Source organism: Zalophus californianus, chromosome 4 (genome assembly GCF_009762305.2).
Source record: "Zalophus californianus isolate mZalCal1 chromosome 4, mZalCal1.pri.v2, whole genome shotgun sequence".
NCBI classification, from domain to species: Eukaryota; Metazoa; Chordata; class Mammalia; order Carnivora; family Otariidae; genus Zalophus; species Zalophus californianus.
Window position 1 is genome coordinate 99,587,268 of NC_045598.1, and position 15,600 is coordinate 99,602,867.

Sequence of the window (15,600 nt, forward strand, 5' to 3'; positions counted from 1 at the left end):
AGACCTATAATCCCTAGCTTCTATTAGCATAACACAGTAATAGTTACTATTATTGTTCTTATTAATTAGCAAGCATTAATTGCATGCTTTTCTGAGCAGTTTAAAAGCATTAGCCAGCTTCTTATTTAGTCTTCGGAGCAATGCTGTGAGTAGGAGGTGGTATTCCCACTTTACACATTAGACAGCAGTCCCGGAGGGAGGAAGTTGTCCGAGGTAATACGACCAGTAAGGGAAGAAAAAGGAACATTATTGTTTAGGTCTTACCGAGAAAAAGCTATTTTACAAATTACCTTTCCTGGACTCACATCAAGTTTCACCTTTTAGGGAACCGATTCTGTGCTAGAAGTGTTCTGCATCCTTTCCAAAGGAGAAATTCAGAAGAAAATGGATAAGAAGATGAAGAAAGCTAGAAAGAAAGCAAAGTGTGTTGCTTTTATTTTTTTTTAATATTTACTATTAATAAAGTATCTTGGGTAAGCCACGTAGTACTGATAGAAAAACTATGGCTTCTTTAAGGAAGCGATTACTCTGTTAGCAATTGCTGTTAAAAGGTAGAGAAGTTGTTAGGAGTGCCGGGAGTCCATGTTTTATATTTCTGCTCTTTAGTACAGCTTCGTAACTAGCATGTTCCTGAGTCGTGAACTCAGAGCCACGTAGAACTAGAAAGGCCATACAGATTTTTAAAAAATAGCTTCTGAATGATTTAGTTCTTAGGCCAGCAGTTACCTTCACTGACAGCAACTCATACACAAGGAAGCTGGGTTGCATAATGCTGCCCTTGGGGCCTGTGAGGAGAAGGACTATAGAACTGGCATTTGGGGGCAACATCACCTTGGAATAGGTTTTTATAATAACCAAAGAAATCGGTTCCTCGATTTCTTTGTTGAAATTTATCAAGGCTCAAAGAAAAAGTCACCTTGGCAAACCTTGTGAGACCTCTGGTTTATTGACATAGTTGGACTTGTAAGTGCAGCTTAATGGATCTTCTAAAAAGTCCTGAAGTTAGAAAAGTTAACCAGGTACATTTCATTGGAATAGTTTGAATTACAAAGACTTACTTGCCCCAGGAAATTTTATGGGCTGTTGCCTTCAGAATCCACTTATTGAGCGTACTGATTAAATGGAATAAAATTTTATGACACTGTAGTTCACAAAGCATTTGTCCATAACACTGGATTATATAATTCTCATGGTACTCCTTTGTTAAGTGACTCTCCCAGGATTACACAGGTTGTTGGTCTTGGAGCCATAATGTGACTTGCGTAATAGCAAAGCTTCTTCTAGAAAAGTCATTGTTCTCCCCCCCCCCCCCCGCCAGATTAAATTCTTCCAAAGGGGAGGACGAAGACCTTGAAGTCAATGTCGAAATGACTCTGCAAGATGAAATCCAACGGGTGACTAATATCAAAACTTCTGCCAAAATCAAGTGAGTAAAAGTGTAGTATCTGAATTACCCGAGAGCAATATTGTAGAAATAGTAAGCTACAAAGTTGTATTGGTTTTTTCATGCTCATTGTAAGCAGTCTAGAGGAATTACATATTTGGAAACAGTGATCATGGGATACCTGCCCTCACCATAGACCCGCTTATTCATCATCTCATATTTGTTTTATTATAATAACTCTCTATTTGTTTAATCTTCTTTCCTGCTGCCAATTAAAAAGAAAAACGTGTACCCCATGCTCCAAAAGGATTTAAGTTCATGTATAAAAATTACTTACATAAAAGCAAGATACATGTCAGATCCAGTATCTCAGCCCAGGTTTTCTTGAGTTAAAAACCCATACTCAACTACCGTCCCAAGACACAGAGCCCTTTTTGTAAAATTCTTTATACTTGCTCAAACATCACATAGCTGGAGGACGCTGTGAAGCCTTTCTACTAGAAACAGTTAACCTTGTGAGTGAAGATGGTGGCTAGGACATTTATGAATTATTTTCTCACACAGATCCTTTGACTTGATTCATTCACCTCAAGGAGAGTTGAAGGCAGTCTTCCTGCTGCAGAACAACTTGGTGGAGTCATATTCGCTGCACCCATCCACGCCTGCTCCTCAGCCTGTCAGGACGAGCAGAATCACCATCGGGGGTCATCGCAGTGATGTGCGGACCCTGTCTTTCAGCTCCGACAACATTGCTGTCCTTTCAGCCGCGGCAGATTCTGTGAAAATATGGAACAGGTTTGTGAAATGGTGCTCTCCATACTTTTATCCGGTCATGTTTTCTTTCCTGCAAATGAGGTTCTAGTACTCTTGATGGTTAGTTGTTAGTCTCTTAAGGCCCTACATACCGTTCCATCAAGAATGTATCTTGACTGTGGGCCTGTGGAGTTTAGAGTTGGAAAGGTTGCTTTTTAAAATTTGGTGCAAAAAATAAATGCAAGCTTATTTCATGTCTGAGGTTTGTCACCGTCCTTGGGTAGAGAAAACACACAAACAGGCTGCCTACTCCTTGAATTCTAGTAGGCTCTTAGTGCTGTCCAGTATTTTTATTTTAATTTTCCATTCCTTTCCTAGATGACTATTCCACACCTCTTCTCTCCTCAAGCCCCCAAAACCTCTAGCACCTTCAAGCTGGTGACCTTGCTTCCTAATTCACTGAAAAATGGAATCATCTAGAAAACGTTCATGTGCTCCCGGCACACCTGCCAACTCAGCATGTATATACGTGTATACCCATGTAGTCCATTTTTCCTCCTGTCCCTGTGTTGGTGCTCCTAATCAACGTTGACCACAACCTGTACCTGTGGCTCTTTCTCTGCTCCCCTGCTAACAGTGTCCTCCCCCTGTGTCTTTAACATTTCTGCTCTGTTGGATCATTCCCGTCAGCATGCAGGTATGCTCTAATACCTCCCATCTGAAAAGAAGTAATAGCCCTGTCTCCTCCTCAGTCTCTCTGGTTACATCCCATCCTCTGATTTCTTTTCTCTGTTCTGTCTTCATCCGTCTCCCATCAGGCCTTTCCCCACCTTTTCACCATAGCAGCTCCTGTCACCTCATCAGGGATCTTCATGTTTCTGAATCCAGTGACCCGTAAGCTTCATGTGACGGCCTCCCCTGGAATGGGTTCCTTTCTCCCCTTGGAAGCACTTTGACTCTCATTACGTCCTCTTCCTCTGCTGGCCGTTCCCTGTGTCTGTGCTGGGTCCTTCTTCCCCTCTGACCCCTGAGTGTTGGAGTACTTCAGGGCAGAGTCTTTGGACCTTTTCTACACTCACTTTCTGCAGCTTTCTCTATGCTGACGATGCATACATTTCTTTCTCTAGCCTTAGCCGCTCCCTGCACACCAGACCCTTACGTCCAAGTCTTTTGTTTGTATCACCACCCGGCTGTCTCATTGGGCATCTCCATTTTTCATATGGCCCAAACCAAGCTTGTGGTCTTCTTTCTCCCACCATCTCCCACCTGTAGCTATTCCCCGTCTTCGAAAGTAATTACTTCCTTCCAGTTGTACTCCCCTAGATGCTATGGTCATTCTCTCATATCCTAGGTCCAGGTCACTAGCAGATCCCGTCAGCTGCAGCTTCAGAACTTAGCCAGCATCCAGCACGTGTCCTCACCTGTGCTGCCATCCCCAGCCCCCGTCCGCCATTGCTTCTCACCGTTCTTGTTGTCGAGATAGCTTCCTGGTGGGTCTCCCCGCTGCGTGCCCCCTTGTAGTCTGTTCTCCACACAGCCGCCAGCGTCATCTTCATAATGGAAGTGTCACTCCCAGTATATCCACCTCACCCTGCCTGGAAGCCAAAGTGCTCGCACACCTCACCTCTGACCCCCTTCCCCTTCTGCTGCGCTAGAGCCCACTGGCCTTTTCTCATCCCTTAAACACAGCAAGAGCATGTCCCTGCTGTGGTGATTACACGCCTGTTCTTTGTGCCTGGAACCTTCTACCACCCTGACCCTCTTCCTCCGCTTCCCCCAGTGTTGTTTGTCCACAGCACCTGCTGTCACCTGATAGACCAGTAATGTGTTTGCCTTGCTCCTAAAGAATGTCAGGGTCATTTCTGTTTAACTCACTGTTAAACCTCTAGAGCCTAGAATCACATCTGGCATTCAGTAAGTGTTGAATGAAGTGGGCATTTGATATATATCTGTTGAAGGGATGAATGTTTATCGTCCAATAAAATGAACTCGTAGAGATATTTAATAATAGGCTAATTCGACTTGTAATCCTGTGGGCTCGATTACTTCTTTATGGTGGCACATTGAGCCCAGCAGATGCTTTTTTTTTTTTTTGCCCTGCTTTTATATAATCTCTGTTCCTTAGGATTAGGCGGCCCCTACCAAAAGAAAAAAAAAGTGCCATTTAAATTTTTCTCTCTTGACTATAATTGGGTTTGAGCCGAGCTCTATGTGGTGAGATGTGTACTGAACGAACATGCTGACCTCTAAGACAGGGGAGCAGGTTCTCTTAACATGCGGTTCTTTATTCGTTCTTTCTCACAGGGCCACATTACAGTGTATCCGCACGATGACCTGCGAATACGCGCTGTGCTCGTTCTTCGTACCTGGTGATAGGCAGGTGGTCATAGGAACAAAGGTAAACTGAGGCTTTTTCTTGGATTTTGGAGGTTTTTCTACTCAATATTCTTAAAGTTGTTTGAGAACTCTGTTTCCTATTTCTGCATATTGGAAATGAATGAGAGCTGGGTAATGTGAGAAGGTGGGTAGTTTGTTGCCCTTTCTTGAGGGGTTTTCTTTTAAGTTGTATTTTCTTTATTTGTGTTTTTAAAAAAAGCAAACCTTATGTCAGATTGTGAGGAAGGAAATTACAATCATGACCTTGAGATAACTGTCCATTCCTGTTTTGGTGGTCGGCCTTTTGTGCATCTCTTCACAAACACATATGTAGTTGTGTTTTGACAAGACTAATGGTGAAATATACGAAGTGCCTATTGTCCGGCTTGGGCAGCTAGAAGCATTCAGTAAAGACAGACTGACTAGTCCTCATTCCCAGTTGCCAGTCAGAGTGGGAGATAAATGTGCGGGAATAAGCAGACTTGAATTTGGATCCAGATTCTCCCCATTTTAGAATGGATAAATTGCTGCAAGTCCTGAAACTTCTTTTAGTATGTTTCCTTATCTATATAATAGGGTGACAACAAGTGCTTTTTGACAGTGGCTTTTGCACTACATAGGCCTAGGCTTGAATTCTAGATTTTCCACTCACTGAGTGTGAGAAATTTGGGCAAGTTACTTGCTCCCTGTACGCCTTCGTTTTCTCATGTAAAATGAGGTAAACAACCTACCTCACCCTATGGAAAGCACTTAGCACAAAAACTGGCTCGCAGCAAATAACAAGTAAGTAAGAGCCGGGAGCAGAAGTACTGGTAGTTAGGAGTAGCAGTGAGAATAAAATGGAATAAGGTCTTTGGAATACTTTGAAAAGTGCTTTGCAAGGATTTGTCATTGTCGCCCCTCTAAACTCGTGCTGTATGTGCACAGTTGTTTTATTAGAAAACCTGTGTATCACAATGGGTATTTTTTTGCCCAGCTAAAAGTGTAAAATAAGCCAGAGAGATTTTAGGGTCACTGTCAGGGAATGAACATTAAATTCTAATTACAAGTTTCTCTCGTTTTTCATTCATTCTTTCAACAAATGTCCCCTCTATTGTTTTTGTTAGGAGAGCTTTTTGTGACTATCTTTGAAGTCTACCTGTATGGTTAAAGTGCAATCCGCAGACCCCAGCCCAGTCTCATGCGAGTCATGTACATTCCTCTGTTAATGTACATGATCTCATTTAATGCCCACAAACCACTTTGAGAAGCTGGTGCTGTAAATCCCGTTTTACAGATGAGAAAACAGGCTCTTGGAGGTGAATTCAGCAACAGTCACAGAGTCTGAAAGAGGCAGCCCTGGAACTCAGGTCTTCCTTACACTCTTGCCACCCCATGTGCAGAAGCCCATCATAGAGCAGGCTTTGCTGCTGTGTGTATGTGATCATGTTATTTTTATTTTTATTTATTTTATTTTTTAAATTTATTTTATTTTATTTTATTTTTTTAGTTTTTAAATTTTCTATTTTTTATTTTTCATTAGCCAAGTTCTAAGCAGGAAGCGTGGCTCATTGTCTTCTAAGCTTTTGCGGGTTTTTTGTTTTTTGTTTTAAGTCCATTGCCCTCCCTAGCATCGTAGGTAGATACCTATTTCTCATTGTCAGTGTATTCTAGAGGAGGAAACCAAAACTAGATGGGGAAGAGTTAGTTAGGCCAGTTACCATTTAAACTTGATTAAGCTTGAAAGGTTTTTAGGTGTTGTTGCTGTTGTGTCTCTCCTGATTTGCCTCTGGCCAAGCTATTTCCCTTGTGAAGTTGGAGAACCAGTGAATGTGACAAGAGGCCAGGACTGCCAGGTTGCCCCGTTCCGTCATCGTGCCGCCGAGCAACCCTGCCAGAGTTAACCCAGCACATCAGTGGTGTTTATTCAGATAGGAGGCACAGAGCGGGGACTGTGGGATCCATGTGCTAAACCGTGAGCCACATGGTTGCTGCTCGGCTGTGAGATCTTTCCTGAACTGCGTAGGCTCTTGGAGGTTGTGGGTGTGCTAGTTGGAGCTGTGCTCATTTTGTGTCCTCCTCAGACGGGAAAGCTGCAGCTTTATGACTTGGCCTCAGGAAATCTGCTGGAGACAATAGACGCACATGATGGAGCTTTATGGTCCTTGTCTCTCTCTCCAGATCAGGTAACGAAACCAGATGTTATGATCTGGATTTGAGTACTTCCCAGTTTCTTACATCAGGTTTTACTGCTGCCCAACAAAGATTTCTTCGGTGTTTCTTTAAAGAAAGTCTGCTTCTTGTCTAATCTTTAGATTTCCTATATGATGGCATATCATGTGCCTGATAATACAAATAGCTGTCATTATCAAATGAATTCTCATTCAGCTGCTCTTGATCATCAGCCGCATGACATCCGATTGCTTACCCTTGTGAGTTTTCACCAATGGTTTGTGCTACTTCCTAAGAGGGAATATTTCCTTGGGCAACAAAATGCAGAGGATAGAGTAGACTTTTCTATTCCCCATTTAGTCTATACGTCTATGACTATATAAGTCTAGTGTTGATAGCAAATATACCAGCCCTTTCAAGTCAGTAATGGGGTGCTTCCCTTCAGAGGGGTCACCTTGGAGAACTGTATACTTAACTCTAGTCCTGGTGCTGTTGCCCAGAACATTTTGAGGTGTTTTTTTGGACAGTAATAAGAGACTGTGGCCCGTTCATTTGAATCTTCTCAATAGTGGCAAACCTTCATCCATTGAAAGTAGATACCATTTTTGGCAAAAAGTGAATATGAAATTCAGGGTGGGTTATGCCATTTGGGGTCAGATCAAAACAGCTTTAAAATTTAAATAGTAGTAACATCTTGCATTTGTAGAGGATTCTCTTTCTGCAAAGTATTTTTACATCCATCATGTCATTTATTATTTGCTTAATGGTTTTATAAGCTAAACTATAGTCTTTGTCATTACAGCAACACTAAAGGTCATCGGTGGGTTCTTTTCTATGTTACTAATCTCAAATGGCAGAATAAACACTTGGGGTCTAGTTTTCTGACCCATGTTCTATATACTTTAATACTACAATGTGATGGGACTAATTTCTTGATATTGGAAAACAGTTTCAAACATATTTTAAGTAGGGACATTGCAGGAATAAATTTATACCCTACTGAGGTAAATACTTTGAATAAACTTATTTTGATGATCCAGTCTGTGTATATTTGTCAAACCATTTTATTACTTAATAGCAAGTTCTTTGACTGGTGCTTTCTCAGGTGGAGCAAAAAACCCTACAATGTTCAGAGACTTCCTGATGCTGAATGAAAGTATAACTAGAACTTGACACTAGTTACCATCTGTCTACATTAGCCCCTGCTAGAAATTTTTGAATAAGGTCTGTGGCAGCAGCCCCAAAAGAGCAGTGGAAGGGGTTAGGAAGGAACCACATTTTTCTTAATTCTTCTCCCATGCTGTTAAGTAAAAATGGTCTTTTATACAATTTTGATATATAACTTCTTACCAAAGTTTCTGTAATAAAATGTTTCTTAATTGCAATGTCATTGGCTTTTCAGCGTGGCTTTGTGACAGGTGGTGCAGATAAATCTGTCAAGTTCTGGGACTTCGAGTTGGTAAAAGATGAAAATAGTACCCAGAAGAGGTGAGTAGACATTTTTTAATTTGTGTCTTTTTTTTGGAGGGAGAATGGGGAACCACTGAATGGGCTTTTGACGTGTGTATTTCTGTTACGCTCCAGAGAGTTTTTGGAATTTTTGTCTGCCTGTGTAGAGCCCTCATTTATTTATTTATTTATTTCATGCTTTCCGTCATGCTAGACTTTCTGTGAAGCAAACCCGAACCTTGCAACTAGATGAAGACGTCCTGTGTGTCAGTTATTCTCCCAACCAAAAACTGTTGGCTGTGTCTTTGCTGGACTGTACTGTGAAAATTTTCTATGTTGACACTTTAAAGGTACAGTGATTATGCCTGGGAATAGTTTCTGTCTTTCTCACTGACCGTGGGTTGAGCCTGGAAAGTGACCTTGACTGTGCCCAGCAGTGGTATGTTTCTAAAGATGTATGTGTGAATCAAAACACTGTAGGTGTACTAGGAAAGCTAGGATTTTTACAGAACCCTTTGGTTCATAAATTTTGCTTAAAGCAAGTTGTATTTCGTAAGCTCAGAAAATCTGTAGATAGCACATCCTGTTGCCGCCAGTAATTGCAGAGAATTGCTGCATCTCCTGGGCAGGGATTCCACACTTGGCTGGACATCAGGATCATTTGGGTTGCTTTTAAAAATTACAGATTACTGGGCCCTAGGCCCAGAGTCGGGAGGACTGCAGCAGGCCTGGGAACATTGTTGGGAAGCGAGTGCCCAGAGTCTTCGCAGCTAAGAGATGCAGAGGACGTCCCTGTGGCCTAGTCTGACTGAGGTAGTAGGCTTCTGGGGCACTGGCTCCTCCATGGTGCAGTGTCGGGGCAAGTGCATGAGGGCTCCGTGTGCTGGACACGGGTACAAGTTGCCTTCAGTGGTTTGTCTTCCTTGAAAATATAAATAGGAAGCAATCCAGAACAGTGTTTAGGATTGTATCCTAAAGTTCTACTTTAGATCCACATATGTAACAAACAATGCCTGTATCTTATAGGCAGACGTGAATTATTTACATTCTTTTTTTTTTTTTTTTTTTTAATATTTAGTTTTTTCTTTCACTCTATGGACACAAACTGCCTGTTATATGCATGGACATTTCTTATGTAAGTAAAACTTAAAGTGTCTTAGTAACAAGCACTTTCTTTGTTCTTGGCTTGCTATCTTCATTTTAGAGTATTTTTTCATCCTGTTGTATATCTTTCTCCCCAAAAAGCCATAAGATAATGTATATTGTAATTGTACCTCATGTGTGTGTGTGTGTGTGTGTGTGTGTATTTTTTTCTATATATAAATTACTTCAGTGCTGTCAGTATATGTTCAAAATATCTGAGTTAATCCTTACAGCTAACACCCTGTTGTGGATTCCCCAGATAGTATTTTGTTATCTAAAATACTATGATTGGTAGACCACCCTAAAATACCAAAGACTTTAAAGAAGGCATCCCCCTTTGTTCTGAAAGATAATGCCGGTGAAGAAGATGGAACTTGGCTTCACATTTGGACATTTACAGTATTTTGCATTATATCTATACTGTTAGTTCCTTGACCAAAATGATATTTTTGCAATGTCTAGTTATGGATAAGAGTGGGAATCTGTGTGAAAGGACTGCATACTCTGGCCATCTGTGATCAGTACATTAACAGTAAGTGGGCGGCACAAGGTATTTCCGGTGGTCTTGTTATGCTGACAACTATTTGAATGAGGTATTGACATAGGAAAGATAAAAGAGAGAACATGGGATAAAACATTCTAGTAGGTTCTTTCCCAGACTTTTCTTTCCTCCTCCTTCCCTCTTCCCCCAAATCCTATGACAGAGATGAGCGATTTTTCTTCCTGTTCAAGGAAGTAAATAGGTAACAGACATCAAGGCACAGTACCGCCCTGTAGCAGTACGAAAACTTTGGAGCCACAGAGTTCGTGCTTTCACTCAACAAGCTTTTTAAGGAAATCTTAGGTTAAAGCAAATAAATAGGTGCTCTTGATAGAGATGAAATTTGTATTGATTTTAATGTTTCTGAAAGAAATGGGTTAGTCTTGCTTTATCTAAATGTAGAGTTTCTGATAATCAGGTAAAGTAATGGTTCCCTTCTCTTCCTCGTAGGATGGAGCACTAATAGCAACAGGCTCTGCTGACAGGAACGTGAAAATCTGGGGTATGGACTTTGGGGACTGCCACAAGTCTCTCTTTGCACACGATGACAGGTAGGTGCAGTCTTTTCAAAGACGTCCCTTTGAGTCCTGTACATATCATTTCCCTTGAGTGTCTGTGTCTATTCAGACAGTCATAAATATAAAATTCTAAAATATAAATAACCAGGCATGCTAGAACTAGCTCTTCAAAACTGTGCATGAGGCTCTTCACTAGTGTGGAATTGGATGACATTTGATCACTTTTCTCACTTTTCAGTGTGATGTACCTACGGTTTGTGCCCAAGTCCCACCTCTTCTTCACCGCTGGGAAGGACCATAAGATTAAGCAGTGGGATGCGGACAAATTTGAACACATACAGACTCTGGAGGTGACCTCTTGCCTGCTTTGCTTGCTCAGTATTCAGAACTACTTTTAAGATCAAGTGTTGATCTTCCACTCAGAGCAGGTTTCGGCCAAGGAATAAGGTGTTCCTTCTCAGGGTTTCTCTTTTTGTGTCTTCTTTCTCCAGGGGCACCACCAGGAAATCTGGTGCTTGGCCGTAAGCCCCAGTGGAGACTATGTTGTGTCATCGTCGCATGACAAATCCCTGAGACTTTGGGAGAGAACAAGGGAGCCTCTTATTCTTGAGGAAGAAAGGGAGATGGTAAGGACTCAGGCTTGGTTACAGAATGTGCTGGTGGGTGGGTGTCTAATTCTGTCCAGTGCGGCCACCCCTCATCCAGTGCACGTCCAGGCACCTCCAGAAGAGGTTTCCAACACCCCCATCAACCATTTCAGCAGCCACACAGAGACAGATGCCATTAGGGGATAGCATTTTGAAAGACAGCTTTTCACTGTCTCCTTTTACTTCATGTAGAGACCGTGGTTCTTCCAGATTAATTTGTATCTGTCTCTTGGCAGCAAAGGGAAGCAGAATATGAGGAGAGTGTGGCCAAAGAAGACCAACCTGTAGTAAGTAAATTCTGGGGGACCCTGAGATTGAGCCCTGTAATTATCTTATTGGAATTTACTTTAATTTCAAGAATTTCTAATAGAATTAGAATTGGGGCCAGATGCCAGAGTTATCACCAGCTGATGTGGAAAGCAATCTGTGTAGTCCTGTTTGATTCAATTGTATGTCCTGATTTTGTGGGACAAATGACTGACCAGATTTGGTATTGGATGTTTGTCATTCTGGCTTTTTCTTTTTTAAGGAGGCTTCAGAGAATCATAGAACAAAAATAAGAATCAAAAAATTTTAGAAATTGGGCATTCTCTTTATACTTTCAGAGGGTGGGATATTCTTTTTCTTTTTTTCCTTTTTTTTTTCAGTGAGTAATCCTTTTTTTTTTATTAATTTTATTTTATTATGTTATGTTCATCACCATACATTACATCATTAGTTTTTGATGTAGTGTTCCATGATTCAGTCTTTGTGCATAACACCCAGTGCTCCACGTAGTACATGCCCTCTTTAATACCCATCACCAGGCTAACCCATCCCCCCATCCCCTCCCCTCTAGAACCCTCAGTTTGTTTCTCAGAGTCCATCGTCTCAATGGTTCATCTCCCCCTCCGATTTCTCCCCCTTCATTTTTCCCTTCCTACTATTTTCTTTTTTTTTTTTTTTAGCATATAATGTATTATTTGTTTCAGAGGTACAGGTCTGTGATTCATCAGTCTTACACAATTCACAGCGCTCACCATAGCACATACCCTCCCCAATGCCCATCACCCAGGCCCCTCCATCCCCCCCACCCCCCACCACTCCAGCAACCCTCAGTTTCTTTCCTGAGATTAAGAGTCTCTTATGGTTTGTCTCCCTCTCTGGTTTCATCTTGTTTCATTTTTTTCCTCCCTTCCCCTGTGATCCTCTGTCTTGTTTCTCAAATTCCTCATATCAGTGAGATCATATGATACTTGTCTTTCTCTGATTGACTTATTTCGCTTAGCATAATAGAGGGTAGGATATTCTTATGATAATGAATATAAAATACTTAATAGTGTCTGGCACTTATTAAGTACTCCATTAATAGTAGTTGATAGCACCATGATAGTATTATAACATAGTGATGCCTGCTCTTTTCTGGATATAAGATTAATTTATTGGTTCTTCAGTGCCTGTCAACAATATTGTCAAGGATCTCTTTGTTTCTGGCAGGTTCCAGGAGAGACTCAAGGTGACAATTACTTTACCGGAAAGAAAACTATTGAAACGGTCAAGGCAGTAAGTTGATATATATTCTGTGTCTATATGTATAGATGTGTACATTTTTAAGCAGGGTCCCAACTTTTTAGTGAAAGTTTTTATCAACCGGGTAGCCCTTTTATGGCCAAAAGTTGATGAAATTCATAGATGGAGCTCAGAACCTCTGTTGTCCTCCCTTGTAACCAAGGACAGGAGTCATGTTGAATCGACACATGGTTTCTAGAAAGGAAGGCTTGATCTCCTTGGAAGCAGCACTCCTCAGAGGTCCTGGGAGCTGCCCTGCTCCATGTGTGCACATACATATGACCTCACCTGAACCCAAGATGCTTCGTCTCCTCCCTGTAAATTAAATAGAAAAAGAAACACCAAGAGACATTACCACATGCTGTTTGGCACTCTCTTGGCACACATTTATTAAACCGATTCAAGCTAGTTGGTTCTTTGCTAGTCAGGCCTTCCAATTGTAGGGTTCCGGGATGCTGGGACACATGGTTGATGACTTCTCTCCTTTGTCACCATCCACGTAGGCTGAGAGGATCATGGAGGCTGTCGAGCTATACCGAGAGGAGACTGCAAAAAGGAAGGAACACAAAGCCATTTGTAAAGCTGCAGGGAAAGAGGTGAGATAGTCCATGGAGTTACACTCTGAGAAACATGTATCCATAGAATTCCTGAGAAGAACACCATTGCTGTGGGAGTTACTGACTCAGATCAGGAAATGACATAAATGTAATAGAGTCTTTTCTAATTCAAATATTAGAAAGAAGGAGTCGAGGGGCTGTGAGGAGGGGACCTGGGTCTTAATACAGTTGCAGACTGACATGCTCACCGTATGGGCAGAAACTGCTCCTGTAGGGTTTCGGATGCACCACAGCCGTTGCAGGTTTCTAGATGAATTCTAGAAATTCTAGAATTGCCTGAACTCATTAGCACTATGGAAATTAAAAAGCCTGATGTTTCTTGTATATTCTTTCAAAACTGTACTGTCGTCACACTGCCTGTGACAAACACTGTCTTGTTTTATAATGACTTGATCTAATGATTTCTTCACAGGTTCCTCTTCCCATCAACCCCATCCTGATGGCTTATGGCAATATCTCTGTAAGTAGAGTGTCTACCAGTCCCCCTTGGTTACTCAAAGGTTACTTTCAGGGACAAGAGAGGGACAGTAGGAAGTGCAGAGGCATGATTTAAGGCTGGATGCATTGGGAAAAACTTTGCCATTAACAGTCTCATCCTGTCCTCTAGGGTATTGAGCATTTCAAAAGGACCATTTTAGTATAACTTCTAAGTCATCTGTTTTGGTTGGAATGGATTGGCATTCTCATATTTTTTTTTTTTTTAAGATTTTATCTATTTGTCAGCGAGAGAGCACAAGCAGGGGGAGAGGTGGAGGGAGAAGCAGGCTCCCCGCTGAGCAAGGAGCCCGATGTGGGACTCAATCCCAATGACCTGAGCCCGACGCAGACGCTTAGTGGACTGAGCCACCCAGACGTCCCGCATTCTCTTATTTTCTAGTGCTTATTTATGTTCAGTATCCAAAGCCCTCTGAAGATTCTCTTCATCTAAATGAACTTTGAAATTGAGGTCTTTGGAGGAAAAGTTGACGTAAATCAGTCAGATAAAGGAGGACAGAGAGAGAAATGTATGCTTATGTAGCAGTCTCCAGTTACTTAGTACTTTACTCACACGTGTCATTCATCATGGTCATCATGTGAGTCAGTGTAGCCTCATTTTACAGATGGGAAATTAGCCTGACTCACGGATAGAAGGGAACAGAGTTGGGAAGTGGTGGAGCTGGACTGTGTACCCACATGGGACAGACTCTAAGCCATGCATGTATATTGCCATCCTAGAATACTGTTTCTCCTCTGAGTGGGATACCTGGTTTTTAGATGGGAATTACAGATCTCCAGTAGAAACCAACCTAGAATATCACTAAGGCTGTTATTTGCTTCCTTTATAGCCTTCAGCTTATGTGTTGGAGATTTTTAAAGGAATCAAGTCGAGGTGAGTCCCAGTGTACAGTGAGTATAATTTGTCAGCTAACAGCATTTATCGAATGCTTGTCTGGCCATGAGATAAACAGCAGTTATAATTGATGGTTATTTTCCTTATAGGTTTAATTATGTCAACATTTTGGTGGAAAATAGTATATTATAATGTCTTTCTGAAGCAGAACTAGGAGGCTCCTCCTAAAGTATGAAGGGAGATGCTTTTAGAGACAAATGAAGGGTAGTCCTACTTTATATTATAGGTAATGAAATCATCAGTCACAAGTACCAACTGGTAACCTTTTTTGGTTATGTGTTTCCTTTGGCTTATTTTCTGTGTACATACACAATTGGAATTCTATGTATATAATTTTATATCCTTTTCTTTTTCACAGAATATTTCCTGAGTATTTGCTCAAGTTACAAATACTCTTCAAAAATACATGCGTTGAATTATGTCAAAACATTCCATTGTATGGATAATTACTATTGGATTTGCTTTTGTTTTTTTGCTGTTAATCAGTACTGCTTCAGTGAACACCTTTACATAGGAATCTTTGTCATAGCATAACAATAATTATCAGTGGGCATGAATTTTTTAAAGGTCTGTGTTGCTGAATTACTTTCCAGAAAGTTTATAGTGGTTTTGACCAGGCTTTAAAAAATTCTTTTGCCAGGTTCGGAGGCAAAAGGTGGTATTATATTATTTTAATTTCCTTCGATTATTAATGAAACAAATTTTATATTTGTTGGCCATTTGTGGGTTTTTTTGTGAATTTTTAGTTACTTTTCCTTTCTTATACTGTTCAGTAGTTTCTTACTGGTTTTTAAGAATTTTTGTATCTTTTGTCATACATTTTTTTAAAATAATGTTTCTTTGTGATTTACCCTTGGATTTTATGAATTTTACCTACTTAAAAGTTATTTTAATAACTTTTCTTAATCTCTAAATCTGTCCCTTACAACAAGAAATAAATACACTATCTGAGGATCTGACACTTCCCTGGAGAAATGTAAATCAAAATTTAAATTAATGGAAGTGTTGTACATTCCTAGAAAGGAAGATTCTATGTTCTAAAGATTTAGGTTTTGTTTTTTGTTTTTTTTTTTTTTTTAAACT

General features: G+C 40.8%; 2 protein-coding genes across 12 annotated transcripts in view; one reads left to right on the forward strand and one right to left on the reverse strand.

Annotated features, from left to right (window-relative positions):
• Positions 1 to 15,600, forward strand: part of WDR3 (WD repeat domain 3) — a 30,413-nt gene that overhangs the window by 11,440 nt on the left and 3,373 nt on the right. For all 3 annotated transcript variants that reach the window (XM_035727151.1, XM_035727152.1, XM_035727153.1), the window contains exons 9-24: positions 325 to 422; positions 1,319 to 1,426; positions 1,949 to 2,179; positions 4,442 to 4,535; positions 6,577 to 6,678; positions 8,067 to 8,152; positions 8,328 to 8,463; positions 9,192 to 9,248; positions 10,248 to 10,348; positions 10,554 to 10,665; positions 10,807 to 10,941; positions 11,199 to 11,249; positions 12,439 to 12,504; positions 13,014 to 13,106; positions 13,540 to 13,587; positions 14,453 to 14,496. In XM_035727151.1, the coding sequence (XP_035583044.1) occupies positions 325 to 422; positions 1,319 to 1,426; positions 1,949 to 2,179; positions 4,442 to 4,535; positions 6,577 to 6,678; positions 8,067 to 8,152; positions 8,328 to 8,463; positions 9,192 to 9,248; positions 10,248 to 10,348; positions 10,554 to 10,665; positions 10,807 to 10,941; positions 11,199 to 11,249; positions 12,439 to 12,504; positions 13,014 to 13,106; positions 13,540 to 13,587; positions 14,453 to 14,496 (1,562 nt within the window). The remainder of the gene's footprint in view (positions 1 to 324; positions 423 to 1,318; positions 1,427 to 1,948; positions 2,180 to 4,441; positions 4,536 to 6,576; positions 6,679 to 8,066; positions 8,153 to 8,327; positions 8,464 to 9,191; positions 9,249 to 10,247; positions 10,349 to 10,553; positions 10,666 to 10,806; positions 10,942 to 11,198; positions 11,250 to 12,438; positions 12,505 to 13,013; positions 13,107 to 13,539; positions 13,588 to 14,452; positions 14,497 to 15,600) is intronic.
• The window catches only part of SPAG17 (sperm associated antigen 17), a 237,836-nt gene continuing 235,154 nt past the window's right edge, over positions 12,919 to 15,600 (reverse strand). For all 9 annotated transcript variants that reach the window (XM_027609149.2, XM_027609136.2, XM_035727150.1 and 6 more), the window contains one exon: positions 12,919 to 13,056. The gene's annotated coding sequence lies outside the window, so the exon portion shown is untranslated. The remainder of the gene's footprint in view (positions 13,057 to 15,600) is intronic.